General features: G+C 70.0%; 1 protein-coding gene across 1 annotated transcript in view; it reads right to left on the reverse strand.

The window, feature by feature from the left end:
* Positions 1-781: 781 nt before the first annotated feature.
* LOC113405871 (plectin-like) overlaps positions 782-12,200 on the reverse strand; it is a gene marked incomplete at its 3' end in the record, with an annotated part of 14,298 nt that continues 2,879 nt past the window's right edge. The window contains exons 4-11 of the mRNA XM_026647162.2: positions 10,118-10,195; positions 9,652-9,744; positions 7,293-7,459; positions 4,557-4,672; positions 4,250-4,356; positions 2,822-2,941; positions 1,429-1,524; positions 782-937 (exon numbers count right to left, since the gene is read on the reverse strand). Coding sequence (XP_026502947.2) covers positions 782-937; positions 1,429-1,524; positions 2,822-2,941; positions 4,250-4,356; positions 4,557-4,672; positions 7,293-7,459; positions 9,652-9,744; positions 10,118-10,195 — 933 coding nt within the window. The remainder of the gene's footprint in view (positions 938-1,428; positions 1,525-2,821; positions 2,942-4,249; positions 4,357-4,556; positions 4,673-7,292; positions 7,460-9,651; positions 9,745-10,117; positions 10,196-12,200) is intronic.

Consider the following 12,200-nt stretch of genomic DNA (forward strand, 5'->3'; position numbering starts at 1 on the left):
AGCCCAGCCCCACTTGTGCGCAACCCAGTCCTGGTGGCCAGGGCAACCCCAGCCCCCCGGGACGCCACCCTTGCTCTGCCACGTGCCTGTGGGAAAGGCCCAGCCCCCCTTTTCGTCCCTGCTGGAGCCTGCGAGCTCCGGGCGAGCCGGGAGCCCAGCGGCACTGCCAGGGGCCAGCCTGCGCTCGGCTCTGTTTGCTCGGCGGGCGGGTGGGGCTGGGCTGGGCTTCCTGAGGGGAGGCACCCGGTGGGCGGTGACTCACCCGCCGTATGGTTCCCATTAAGGGCTGCGAGGCCAGGGCGGGAACACCCCGGCCCTCAGCGTCCGCCAGCAGGAGCCTGGCCTGGCTCGCCAGGAGGGGAGAGCGCCAGCCCCAGGGGTGTCCTGAGCCGGCCAGCCCCCCACCACCCACCCCCTTCCCACCTCAGCCCCCCCGGTCTCCCTTAGCCAGCCCTTCTCCCCTGCCCCCAGCCCCTCCACTGCCAGCTGGCCCTTCCCCACCCCCCAGATCTCCCTCCCAGGCCCCCCAGCCCTGCCCCATGTTCCCTCCCAGCTCCCCCTCAGCCAGCCCTTTCCCAGCCCACCAGCTCCCTACCCCCACTCCCAGCCCCATTTTCCCTCCCAGCCCCCTCGGCTCCTCCCCCAGCCCAGCCCTTCCGCACCCCACGTTCCCTACCAGCTCCTACGGCCCCTCTCAGTCAGCCCTTCTCCCCTGCCCATGGCCCCGCCGCTGCCAGCCAGCCCTTCCCCTTCCCCCACTCCCAGCCCAGCCCTGCCCCACCCCACGTTCCCTCCCCCTGAGCACTGACCTCTCGAACTCAGCGCGAAGCAGCTTCTCGCGCTCCAGAATGGCGACGTGCAGTTTGCCCCACTCCTTCTCCACGTCCAGGGGGTGGTAGCCGGGGGACACTTGCAGCTGCCCGGCCTGCACCGTGCCCTGCGCCGGCAAGAGGGGGTGTTACGCGGACCAGGAAGGCCCCCCTGAGGCAGGTCGGGGGGCCAGCTCCCGATCCACACAGAAATGGGGCCTTTGCAGCCACGGGGCCATGTGGGGACCAGCCTGCACCCGGCCCTGAGGGGTCCATGGGGCAGCGCAGGAGTGGGGGGCACAAGCAGTGGGTGGCCCCGCTGGGGAGGGCTTTGCTCTGGGCACCCCGAGGGTCTGCAGGGGCTGGGGTCGGGCCTGGTGGGGAGCTGGGGATGCCGAGCTACAGGCCCCTGCCATGCACCCTGCTGGGCCTCACACAGCGTGAGGGAGTCACAGGACAGCTCCCTGGTCACATGCCCGCTTACAGCCGGGCGCAGCCCCTGGTGCTCGGGGATGAAGGGCTCGGCACAGCCCCCGGGGAGGGGAGGGGCGCAGCCCTGGCGGCTGTACGTATCGGGGGGCTCTCGCCCAGGGGGTCCCGGGGGCGTCACCTTGCTCACCTCCAGCGACTGGTAAATGACCCTGGAGCGGTTCTTGTCGGCCTCCTTGGCCGGGAGCTCGGTTTCCTTGAACTTCAGGAACTGGCGCCACAGGAGCTGGGGGGAGGCTGGGGTTAGGGCACGGGGGAGGCAGGGCAGGCCCCAGGGGCAGGAGAGGGGCCCCGTGTGGCCATGGCACCGGGACCCGCCTGTGACCAGCTGCCCGGGGACTCTGTGCCAGGCGCAGGGTCACCATCAGTAGGGCCCATGCCTGGCCAGGCTCTCCCTAGCCCACCACGCAGGGCGTATTCTCACCAGCCCCCGCCCCCACCCCGAGGAGACGACATCCCCCCAGCCAGGGGTTGGGACCTGGAGCTGAGCCAGGCCTGGGGAGCTGGCCCCACGCATGGCCCCGCCCCAGGGCGGCCAGAGCCCACAGGATGGAAGAGGGCCGGGCGGGAGGGTTCTTCTTCGCCGCTGTTGACTCACGAGGGGCTGATATGGAAGGAATGAGTCAGACGCCCTCCCCCTGCCTGGGGGGCGCCCGGCCCCCCCCCCCCCCCCCCCCCCCCCCCGTGTGCTGCCCCACTCCTCCGGCTCGCCTGCCTTCTCCCTCCCGCCCTGGGGCAGGAGCTGAGCCCTGCCAGGCCCCTCCAAGGCAGCCTGGCCCTCACGGGGCTGGCTGCTCCCTATGCTGGGCTCAGACCCCCCGGGTGAGGGCAGCTGCCAGGAGCCAAACGCCAGCTCCTCAGGGAACAGCTGCCAGTGCAGAGACGGACTGGGCATCCCAGGGGCCTGATGCAAGGTCCCCTACGGCCCCAGGGAACCACAGACCCTGCCTCCCCCTCACTGCCAACGGGAACCACCCACTCCCCAGGGAGCGCTGGGGGCCCCTCCTTCTGGGGGCGGGGCCTGGGCACCCGGGCACCCTGCCCAGCCAGATCCCTCCTGGGAGGCACCTGCAGAGCTCCCCCACCCAGCACTGGGGCCTTTCATCCCCTGCCAGCAGCAGCTGCGTCAGGACATGACGAGACGGGAGCCATGATACAGAACACGTGGCTCGGAGACCACGGCCCCCCCGCCAGCTCAGGCTCTGAGCGCCCCCCAGCCCACTCAGTGTGCAGCCCGCCCCCTCCCCCAGATCGCATGCCCCCCCCCACCACCACCGGGACGGGCACTCCAGCATGGCCAGGTACTGCCTGTGCTGCTCCCTCTCCATGCCCGGGCCTGGGAGACGGGCAGCAGCAGAAGAGGCCACGTGAGCTGCTCCTGCCCCAGCGGGAACCAGGGGGGCCCCAAAGGGCACCTGTAGCGATGGAGCTCAGACGGCTCAGGGGCTGGGGAGCTGGGGGCTGACGAGAGGTCCCCAGAGCCCCGTCCCCGGGAATCACCCCTGCGTGGCCGGGCCCCTCACCTCGATCTCCTCGTAGCTGCCCGGCACCTTGCGCTCCTCGAAGATGACGGTGTGATTGCGAATCCACTGCAGCAGTGCCGTCACCACCTCGCGATACTCCTGCCACCGCAGCTGCAGCTCCTAGGGGACAGGCGAAAGCATGGCCCTGGGTCCCCGCAGCCACCGGGCTGGGCGGCCCCCGGGAGGTCCCAGAGACAGCACAGAAACGGATGGGTGGGATTCGGGGCCTCCCTGGGACCATCTCAGCTGGAATCACCCTTGGATGGGAACCGCAGTGACTGGCCCATCACCCCACCGCCGGAATGACCCCGTGTGTGCCTCAGTTTCCCCTACATGCTGCACTGTTACCCTGTGGGGAAGGGGGAAGGACTGTTTGCTCTTAGGGCAGGCTAAGAGACCTGGCTATGAATGTTGCTGGGCTGTCTGAGCCGGGATGGGCCACCGGAAAGGACTGGCCCAGCTGACCCCGTATCAATGGAGGACCCGAGAAGACAATGGCAAAGCCAATCACCGGGACGCTGACCCCTGGCACCCAAGGTGGGGGGGAGGGGGAGGGGTTTCCCCACCTCTGCAGGGAGGCTGAGCAAAGACCCCCCAGCTCGAGAACAAAGGACTGTGAGGAGTGAGGTGGGGGGGGGAGGTGCTGGCTGCTGGAAGGAGCCTGGCCTCTCCCCTGGGAACTGCCCAAGGAGGTCGGACGGACAGACAGACAGACAGAGCTGGAACAACGGGGCTCCCAGCTGGGCTGTGGGCTCTGGGCTGACCCCACCGGTCTGGGCTTTAACCCACGTTTCCCTGGGCTCCCCTGAGCACTTCCCGTGCCGTGAGCAGCTAGCTAACAACCCGCTGTGACAGCGCGGTGTGTCCCTGGGAACGCTGGGCGAGGGGCACTAGCCCCTGCTGCGTGGCCGGGTCTCCCCCGGGGTCTGGCTCGGTTGGACTCGCTGAGCAGAGCTGAGGGGGTGGGGCAGGAGGGCTGGAACCCCCAGGGGTCAGGCTGAGCAGGGAGAGAGGCCCTTGGGGGTCTGGCTCACTGAAGGGCTCCTCCCAGACTGCTCTCAAGCTGGGGCCTAGCGCTGATCCTGGGGCTCCGTGACACAGGGGCCCCCCCACCTTTCTGCAGGGAAGCGCGGCTGAGCTGGAGACCAAAAGCGGCGGCGTCAGGGGCTGGGCAAGGGACTGGGGGGAGCTCTATGCTTAGCCCGCCTCTCTGGCACCAGCCCACAGCCTCAGGCACCATCATGTTCCCTGGGGTCTCTGCAGATCGCCCGGGCCCCGCTGCAGGGAGCGTGGAGAGAGGGATCGCCGGCGTCTCACAGCCTGTCCCTGTGCACAGCGGGGTTCCCGGACCCCGACAGGCTGCGCACAGGCCAGCCCCAGAGACACCGCAGCCCCGAAGCCCCCTGGCCTCCACAGCCCCATACTCACATTGGCCTTGAGGCCGACTGACACGTCAGGCACGCGGGGCATGACGTCGTACAGCGATGAGACGTAGGTGATGATGGACTTCTCGTCCGGCTGGGGCACGTCCACATCTGGGGGGAGGGGCAGAGCGTGAGCGGCTGTGGGGGGAGCCCCAGCCCAGGGGTCTCCACCTGCAGGGGGCTGCCCCCCGTGCTCATGGGATGCACCCCCAGGTCGAGGGGCTGCTGCACCCAAGGGCTCCCTGCAGGGAGCAGAGCCATCGGGTGGCTGCCCCATGCCAGGGAGGGGCCGTGTACGAGGCACCTCGTACCTTCAGGGTCCAGCAGGCGCGTCACCCCCAAGTCCCGCTCGGCCACGGTGAAGGCCTGGTCCAGGTTCTCCAGGTTGGTCTGGCGATACACCTTGTTCATGTCGATGAGCATGGGCCTGCGTCAGAGACGGAGCGTGTGAGGGGCCAGGGGCCGGGCATCCCCACAACTGCGAACCCCAAGCCCAGCTTGGAGCCTACTCTGGGGCCCCATCAACTGAGCTCCCCCCTCCCCCCTGCATGCCATGCCAGGGCTGCGGCAGCTGGGACGCCTGGGGGCACCGTCTGGTGGGAGCTGCGGGCTGGGCCAGGTCTGTGCCCACAGAGAGCGCATCACCAGCGTCCCCCGCTGCCGGGGCTAGGAGAACCCTGTGGGCAGCACCCCTCGCGGGCAGGCGGGCGAGCCGCGGCACTTAACCCTTGCACTCCTGAGGGAAACACGAGACACTCACTCACACCACGTGAGGGGCTGGCAGCCCCTGAGCCCCTCCCCCTCTCCCCCCCGCAGGGTGTCGGCTGTGGGGCCGGGAGAGCTCCGACCAGCCCCCTGGGCTCAGCACAGCAGCTCCCCGCAGTCCCGACGCTCCGGGGCAGAGTGCGCTGCCCCTCTCCCTGCCCGGCCGTCAGGCTGGCTCCTGTACAACAGTACAACAGCTGTGCCCGTGGGTCATTCTCCCCCAGCCCTGCCACAGACACTGAGCCCCTCACAGCAACGGGGCAGCTCCCCCGGCTCCGGGGCTTGGCGGCCCCATCAGGAGCCACAGCCCGGCAGGGAGCGGGAGCCAAGTAACGCTGCCCCGAGCCGGCAGATCTGCTCCAGCTCTGCAGATCCAACTACCCCCACCCCACCGCCGCTGCGCCAGACGGCCTGGGGCCCTGCTCAGGCGGGGCCCGGCCCAGGTTTCTGTAAATGCGGGTCTTTAACTGAATTATGCACCCGGGGGGTGAGCTGAAGCAGAACAAGCTTTGCCCGTCCCCCCACCAGATCAGCTGCAGCCCCCCAGCCAGTGCAGCCTGGGGGGAGGGGGCAGCCGCGGCCAGTCAAGGCTTTGCCCTGGCTCCCCTAGCACCCCATCTTCGCAGCAGCGATGCCCCGGCTGGCGCGGTGCCTACAGTTCCTCGAGGCGCAGGGTGGAGTGGAGGGAGTACAGCGAGCTGCTGACGTTGGAGGTCTCCAGCGCAGCGGGGTCGGCGATCTCCTCGCACACCATCACCACCTGCTCCTCTGCCCCCGCCCGGGACCCCGCTGAGCCGCCCAGTGCCCGGCGCTGCAGCTTCTTCTTCGCCCGCTGGCGCGAGCTCCTCTCCATGCCGGGGCCCGAGCCTTCCTCTGCTCGCTGCGCTGGGAGCCGGGACCCGCTGGCTGATCCACCCGCCCTGGCGCTGGGAGCCGGGACCCGCTGGCTGATCCGCCCGCCCTGGCGCTGCGCTGTCGGAGAGCCGCTGGCTGAGTCGCCCTGGCCTGGCACTGCGCTGGGAGCTGGGACCTGCTGGCTGATCCGCCCGCCCTGGCGCTGCGCTGGGAGCCGGGACCCGCTGGCTGATCCACCCGCCCTGGAGCTGGGAGCCGGGACCCGCTGGCTGATCCGCCCGCCCTGACGCTGCGCTGGGAGCCGGGAGCCGCTGGCTGATCCGCCTGCCCTGGCACTGCGATGGGAGCCGGGAGCCGCTGGCTGATCCGCCCGCCCTGGCGCTGCGCTGTCGGGGGCTGCCCTCTCCCCACAGAGTGGCGGCTGTGCTGTGCTGCACTGCCAGCCCTGCGTTCTCCCCCTGCCTCTCCCAGGGCGGGGCGGCTCCTGCACATACTTGTTACACTTACAGAGGGAAGCGGGAGCTGACGTAGCCTCCAGCAGCCCCCCCTCCCCGCCCCGGCTCCCAGCCTGGTGCTCTGCAGACCCCCCAGCCGAGGGCAGCGCTGTGTGCTGGGGATGGGCAGCTCCAGGCAGGCGACGCATACGGGGGTCAGAGGGGGTCCGCCTGCCTGGCCCAGCTCCCAGTGACGCTGGCACAAGCTGATGGGCTGGAACTCGTCTGGGCATTTTGCATTTAACGCAGTCCCCAAGCGCCAGGCCCGGCTGCGGGGGGCTCCAAGGGCAGGCAAGTGAGATGGGTCCGATCCTGCTGAGACGGGCCCGATGTGATCTGCCTGCACGCGCTGCCCCTACTGTGCTTGGAGAACCCCCCTCCTGGACCTGCCCGGCCCACTGCTCCCAGCACTGCGCTGGGACCCCCCGTGGGGACTGCAGGGCGGCTCGGGGACCCCGGCAGCAGCTGCGGCGTATCCGCTGGAGTCACTCGCCTGGGGAGCCCCGGTGGCTCGGAGAGGGGCTAGCTGGGGGGGCTGCGCCGGCCCCCAGGAGTCTGGGACGGGAAAACAGTTCCCGGCTCCGGGGCTGGCACAGGGCGCGGCCCAGCTCCACCCCTCTGAACTATCCAGCTCACTGTCCCGACACGCTCCCGCAGAACTGGCTGCCTGGGGCACCCTCGCCGCCCTGTCCCGCAGAGCCTCTGCCAGCGCGGGGAGGCAGCCCCAGCCAAGGGGGGTTGGGCCCAGACCACACAGAGCAGCCGCTGCCCCCCAGCCCCAGAGCGAGGGAGCCCAGCACCCCTGGACTGGCAGAGCTGCGTGTGGGGCAGCCCCTGGGCACACACTTACCAGCCAGCGAGTGAGAGTCCCTGCTCCCCCCTCCAGCCCCAACCCCCAGTGCAGGCCGTGCCCAGCCCCTGCCCGTCTCTCACTTGTGATGGTGGATGATGGCGTTAAAGAGACGCCCGTCCCGCCAGCTGGTGGTGAAGTTGTCACAGCGCAGGCCCTGGTAGCCCTCCACCATGCGCTGTGACCACAGCAGCAGCTTCTCCTTGGCCGTCATGTCCTCGGACTGCCCGGTCACCTGGATGTCCGAGATCTGGAAGGGACGGGCGCACGTCAGCCAGCCACCCTGGCCCTGCGGAGCCCCTGCCCAGTGCCCCACTGGGGCCTCCTCCTCCCCCCGGCCCAAGGACATCCTGGGACGAAGTGGGAATGTTCTTAATGTTTTCTCTGAATACTGTGTCTGCCTCAGTTTCCCTTCTGTGTTACTCAAGTCTCTGGGTGGTGGGAAAAGGGTGTGACCATTGCAGAGACCCGGAGAGGGCAGGCGTGACTGGGACTGGCTGCAGAGAACAGCCGACACCCTGTATCCTGGCAACTGACGGCTGGTCCCAGTCCACTGCAAGGACCAGCCAGAGGTGTTGGTGCAGAGCAGGTGACCAGCTGGCCTGGGAAAGAGACAAAGGAGGGAGGAGGGGCAGTGGGGCTGAGGGAGGCCAGGCAGCTGGGAGGAGTCGGTCTCCGATTTCTGTGCTAACAAGCTCTGTCCTACGCTGTGTTCCTGTCGACTAATAACCCTTCTGAGAGTCACGGCTGTCTGTGGAGTGGGGGGCAGGGCCCTTTGGGGGTGCACAAGGCTTCCCCGGGGGTCCCACCCAGGGGGACTCGCCGCAGGGAGCTCACAGGGGGCTGAACGCTCTGAGGTCAGACCCAGGAAGCACCGAAGCCGAGCAGGCTCCTTGCCCTGGCGTAAGGGAGCCCTGCGGGAGTCACTGCACCAGAGTCCTGCCTGGCTTCGCTCAGGGGGGTTCCCGAGCAGCCTGGGACTCCGTGACGCCCCCACCCCAGGACGCAGCAGCCTCCTTCCTGTTTCACTTGGGACCGCAGCCCATGGGGGGGGTTAGAGGCTCCAGTCGCTGGCGCTCACCACAAGCGCCCACGCTGGGCACAAACTCCCAACCCCGGCGGAAATGGCGCCTGAACCGCAGCCCGAGAGAGCACGGCTCCGCACGCACCCCCGCTGCAGGGGGGCTCGCTGGCCCCCAGCCAGGGACACGTCTGCTGCACACGCCCCCCCCGACAGAGGCTGCAGGCTGGGCCGCGACAGTGGGCAAGATGGAAGCACCTGCTCCGCCAGCTGCCTGGCATCTCTCCACGCCCGGTGCTCTCCCCAGAGCACACGGCAGGTCCTGATGCCCTGGGCACTCCCTGGCCAGCTCGCCCCAGCTGCTCCCTCACTGCTGCAGCACGGATTCTGCCCCGGGCACTGCCCGGGCCCCAGCCTGGTCCCGTTCTCCTGCTCCGGGCAGGGAAAGGAGCCCACGGGCAGCCTCCTGGAACGCCAGGACTCCTGGGTTCAGAGCCCTTTGGTTGGGCTCTGCATGCTGAGCCGCCCCCCTCCCCAGTGCAGCCTGTGGGGCAGGCGGGCCCTGCCCCACCCCGTTCCCAGCCCTGGGGGCTGCGCTCTACTGGGACTATGAGCAGAGGAGCTGCAGAGCCTGGCCAGGAAGAGCAGCGAGTGAGCGAGGCCCAGCTCCAGGCCAGGCAGGACAGGGCTCCCCAGCAGGAGGGGACCCGCGTGCAATGGAGCAGGGCGGCCATGCCAGGAACCCTGTGCCCGGTGGCTGGGGGCAGCTCCACTGGTTCCTGCTGTTCCCAGGTGGTCGGTGAGAACCGGGCAGCTCCAGCACCGGCGGGGACAGGAAACGACTGTGGCTAGCTCGCGGCTGCCAGCCAGGGCCCGTGAGTCTGAGTCACCGTGGCTGCCAGGCTCCGCCTTGGGGCTAAGCCGCGCTTCAGCAGCCTGGCCCAGGGAGCAGGTGACTCAGCCTCCAAAACGCTGCCCCTGCGGCTGCAGCGTTCCCGCCCCGGCAGCTCCCGCCCCCGCCGTGCCAGGGCTGGCAGAGCCCAGCATTCCCCGCAGGGCCACACCCCAGCTACAGGGCGCCTGGCTCCAAGAGCGTGCCGGGCCAGGGGAGGGAGAAGCAGGGAGCCCCGGGGTCTCGCCCCACTCCAGAGCAGCTCCCCCCTCAGCCCTGCCCACAGCACTCCCGCAGGGCCTCCTGGAGCAGCCCCCTGCTTGCCAGCTCTGGAAAAGGGAGCTGGGCCCCAGGGCAGCCAGTGAACGAGAGAGAGCGACCAGCCCTGGCCTTTCCCAGCAGGGGGTGCTGTGGGGAGCTGTGGGGGGGCAGGGCGCTGGCGGGGGGGGAGCTCCCAGCAGGGGGCGCTGGGCCGGAGCTGGTGGGGGGGGGCGGGGCAGGCGCATGGGGCAGGTGGAGCCAGGCTCACCTGGAAGTGGAGGATGATGGTCCAGATGAGGCCCAGCGTGAGCTTGGGGTTGCCGTCGGCAATGTCATCGTTGCGGATGTTCACCAGCTTCACCTGCCGACAGCGAGAGCCGCAGTTACACCAGGGGGTCCGACGGGCTCCTCAGGCAGCAGGCCTGGGGCCTGCCCCTTCCCCACGCCCTAGGGAGACCCCCCCAACCCAGCAGGGGCAGAGCCTGTCCTTCCCCCGCCCCTAGGGAAACCCCTTCCCCAGCTCAGTCCCTCCCCTGCTCTCCGGCCTGGCCTGCCCCCCACATACACACGCAGCTCACCCGCCCCCCACATACACACGCAGCTCACCCGCCCCCCACACACACACGCAGCTCACCCGCCCCCCACACACACATGCAGCTCACCTGCCTTCCCACACACACATCCGCTCCCCTGCCCACCCCCACAGCTCACCTGCCCCCCCCGACGCAGCTCACCTGCCGGTGTTTCAGGTAATCCAGGGCAATCTGCACATTCTGCAGTTTATGGAAGCGCATTCGCCCCTTCTCGCGGGGCTGCAGAGACAGAAGGAGCAGGGGGGTGAGTGGCCGAGCCGGGGCGCCAGGGCCCCCCCAGTGCCCTGAGCACCCCTCCCCCCACGCAGGGCAGCGCCAGGGCTCCGAGGAGAGGTCAGAGCAAGAGGAACCCAACACCTGGTGCCCCCAATCAGTAGTGCCAGGCCCCCTCCCCCAGGGTGGGGCAGGGAGCTGAGTGGCCCCCGGCCAGGCCTAGCTAGCCCTGACTGGCCCCTCTCCCAGGCGCCCGTTCCATTGCCCCATTTCCCAGCAGTCACCCCGAGGGACCGCAGCGGGAGCAGGCTCAGCCCCTCTCCCCGCACTACCCCCCTTCGACTGCTGGGCCTTGGGAGCCCATTGCCAGCGGGGAAGCCGGGGCCCCGCTCTCCGGGGTCAGAGAAGAATCGCACCCAGGGATCCCTGGCTGCCCCGGCCCCGAGGCTGCAGAGGGGGGGTGCCGCGGCCGAGGCGCTCAGGACGGGACCAGGGCTCACGGCGCAGGCAGGGTTAGCACAGGGCTTGCAAACCATGCGGACAGAGGACAGGGGCTGGAGGAGAAGGGCTGCTGGCCTCGGCGCCCCCGGCAGGGGGGAACCAGGCTGGTGCTCAGGGCCAGGGTCCCACCAGGCCACAGAGCCAACTGCCCCCAGCTCAACCCGCCCGGGCACCACCTCTCCAGGTGCCCTGGCAGCAGCGCTCCAAGGGCAGTGCCCAGGAGAGGGGGCACAGCCCAGCCGGACTGCCTGGCAGGGACCCCGCTTCGCTAGCTGTCTCTGGAACAGCAGGCCAGAGCTGTGGGGCGTGGAGCCTGAAGGAAGGGGCAGCGCAGGGGGTGTGGGGCTGGGCCCGGAAATCCTCTGCCACTAGCTGCTCCCGTGGGGCACTGGGAGGAAATGTGCCGAACGAAACAATAGCGAGGAAAGTGCTGAGCACGGCTGGGCTGCTGCTCCTAGCTTCCTCCAGGGCACTTGGATACAGCCGGCCAGCCCTGCCCCACGGCCAGCACCCTCCAGCGCCAGGGCAGGCCAGGGCCCAGCTCTGCCTTCCTGCGCCCTCCCCACACGGCCTGGGGGCAGCGAGAGCTCCGGAGCCCTAGTGGCACCCCCTGGAAACACAGCCCCCTGTGGGGTGAGTACAGCAGTGGTGTCATGCCACACACAGCACGTGGCGCTCACTGAGCCTGCAAGGGGCGCCGAGGACAGCGCAAGGGATGTGGGCGTAAACCTCCTGCCCTGCAAAAAGGGACCTGGCGCTCGCACGGCCAAGAGGGACCAGGACCTCCGTGTCAGACCACGCACGACTGCTGGGGCACTGCAGTCACGCCAACAGAGGGGAGAGCCCCCCGCCCACAAGCACCAAGCTGGGACACTGGGGCCTGCACGGCCTGCTGGGGAGAGCGCCCCCTGCTGAGCCCCGCCCCATCCCTGCAGCACAGCGCCCCCTAGCGCTGCCGTGGGGCCAGCCCCGCCTGCCAGGGGAGAGCGCCCCCTGCTGCCCCCACCCTGTCCCTGCAGCACAGCGCCCCCTAGCGCTGCCGTGGGGCCAGCCCTGCCTGCTGGGGAGAGCGCCCCCTGCTGAGCCCCGCCCCGTCCCTGCAGCACAGCGCCCCCTAGCGCTGCCGTGGGGCCAGCCCTGCCTGCTGGGGAGAGCGCCCCCTGCTGAGCCCCGCCCCGTCCCTGCAGCACAGCGCCCCCTAGTGCTGCCGTGGGGCCAGCCCTACCTGCTGGGGAGAGCGCCCCCTGCTGAGCCCCCCGCCCCGCTCCCTGCCCCACAGCGCCCTAGCACCACCCTAGAGCCAGCCCTGCCTGCTGCCCCCACCCCGTCCCTGCAGCACAGTGCCCCCTAGCGCTGCCATGGGGCCAGCCCTGCCTCCTGGGGCGAGCGCCCCCTGCTGAGCCCCGCCCCGTCCCTGCAGCACAGTGCCCCCTAGTGCTGCCGTGGGGCCAGCCCTACCTGCTGGGGAGAGCGCCCCCTGCTGAGCCCCCCGCCCCGCTCCCTGCCCCAC

This window comes from Terrapene carolina, unplaced genomic scaffold (assembly GCF_002925995.2).
Source record: "Terrapene carolina triunguis isolate 2854851 unplaced genomic scaffold, T_m_triunguis-2.0 Scaffold51392, whole genome shotgun sequence".
NCBI lineage: Eukaryota > Metazoa > Chordata > Testudines > Emydidae > Terrapene > Terrapene triunguis.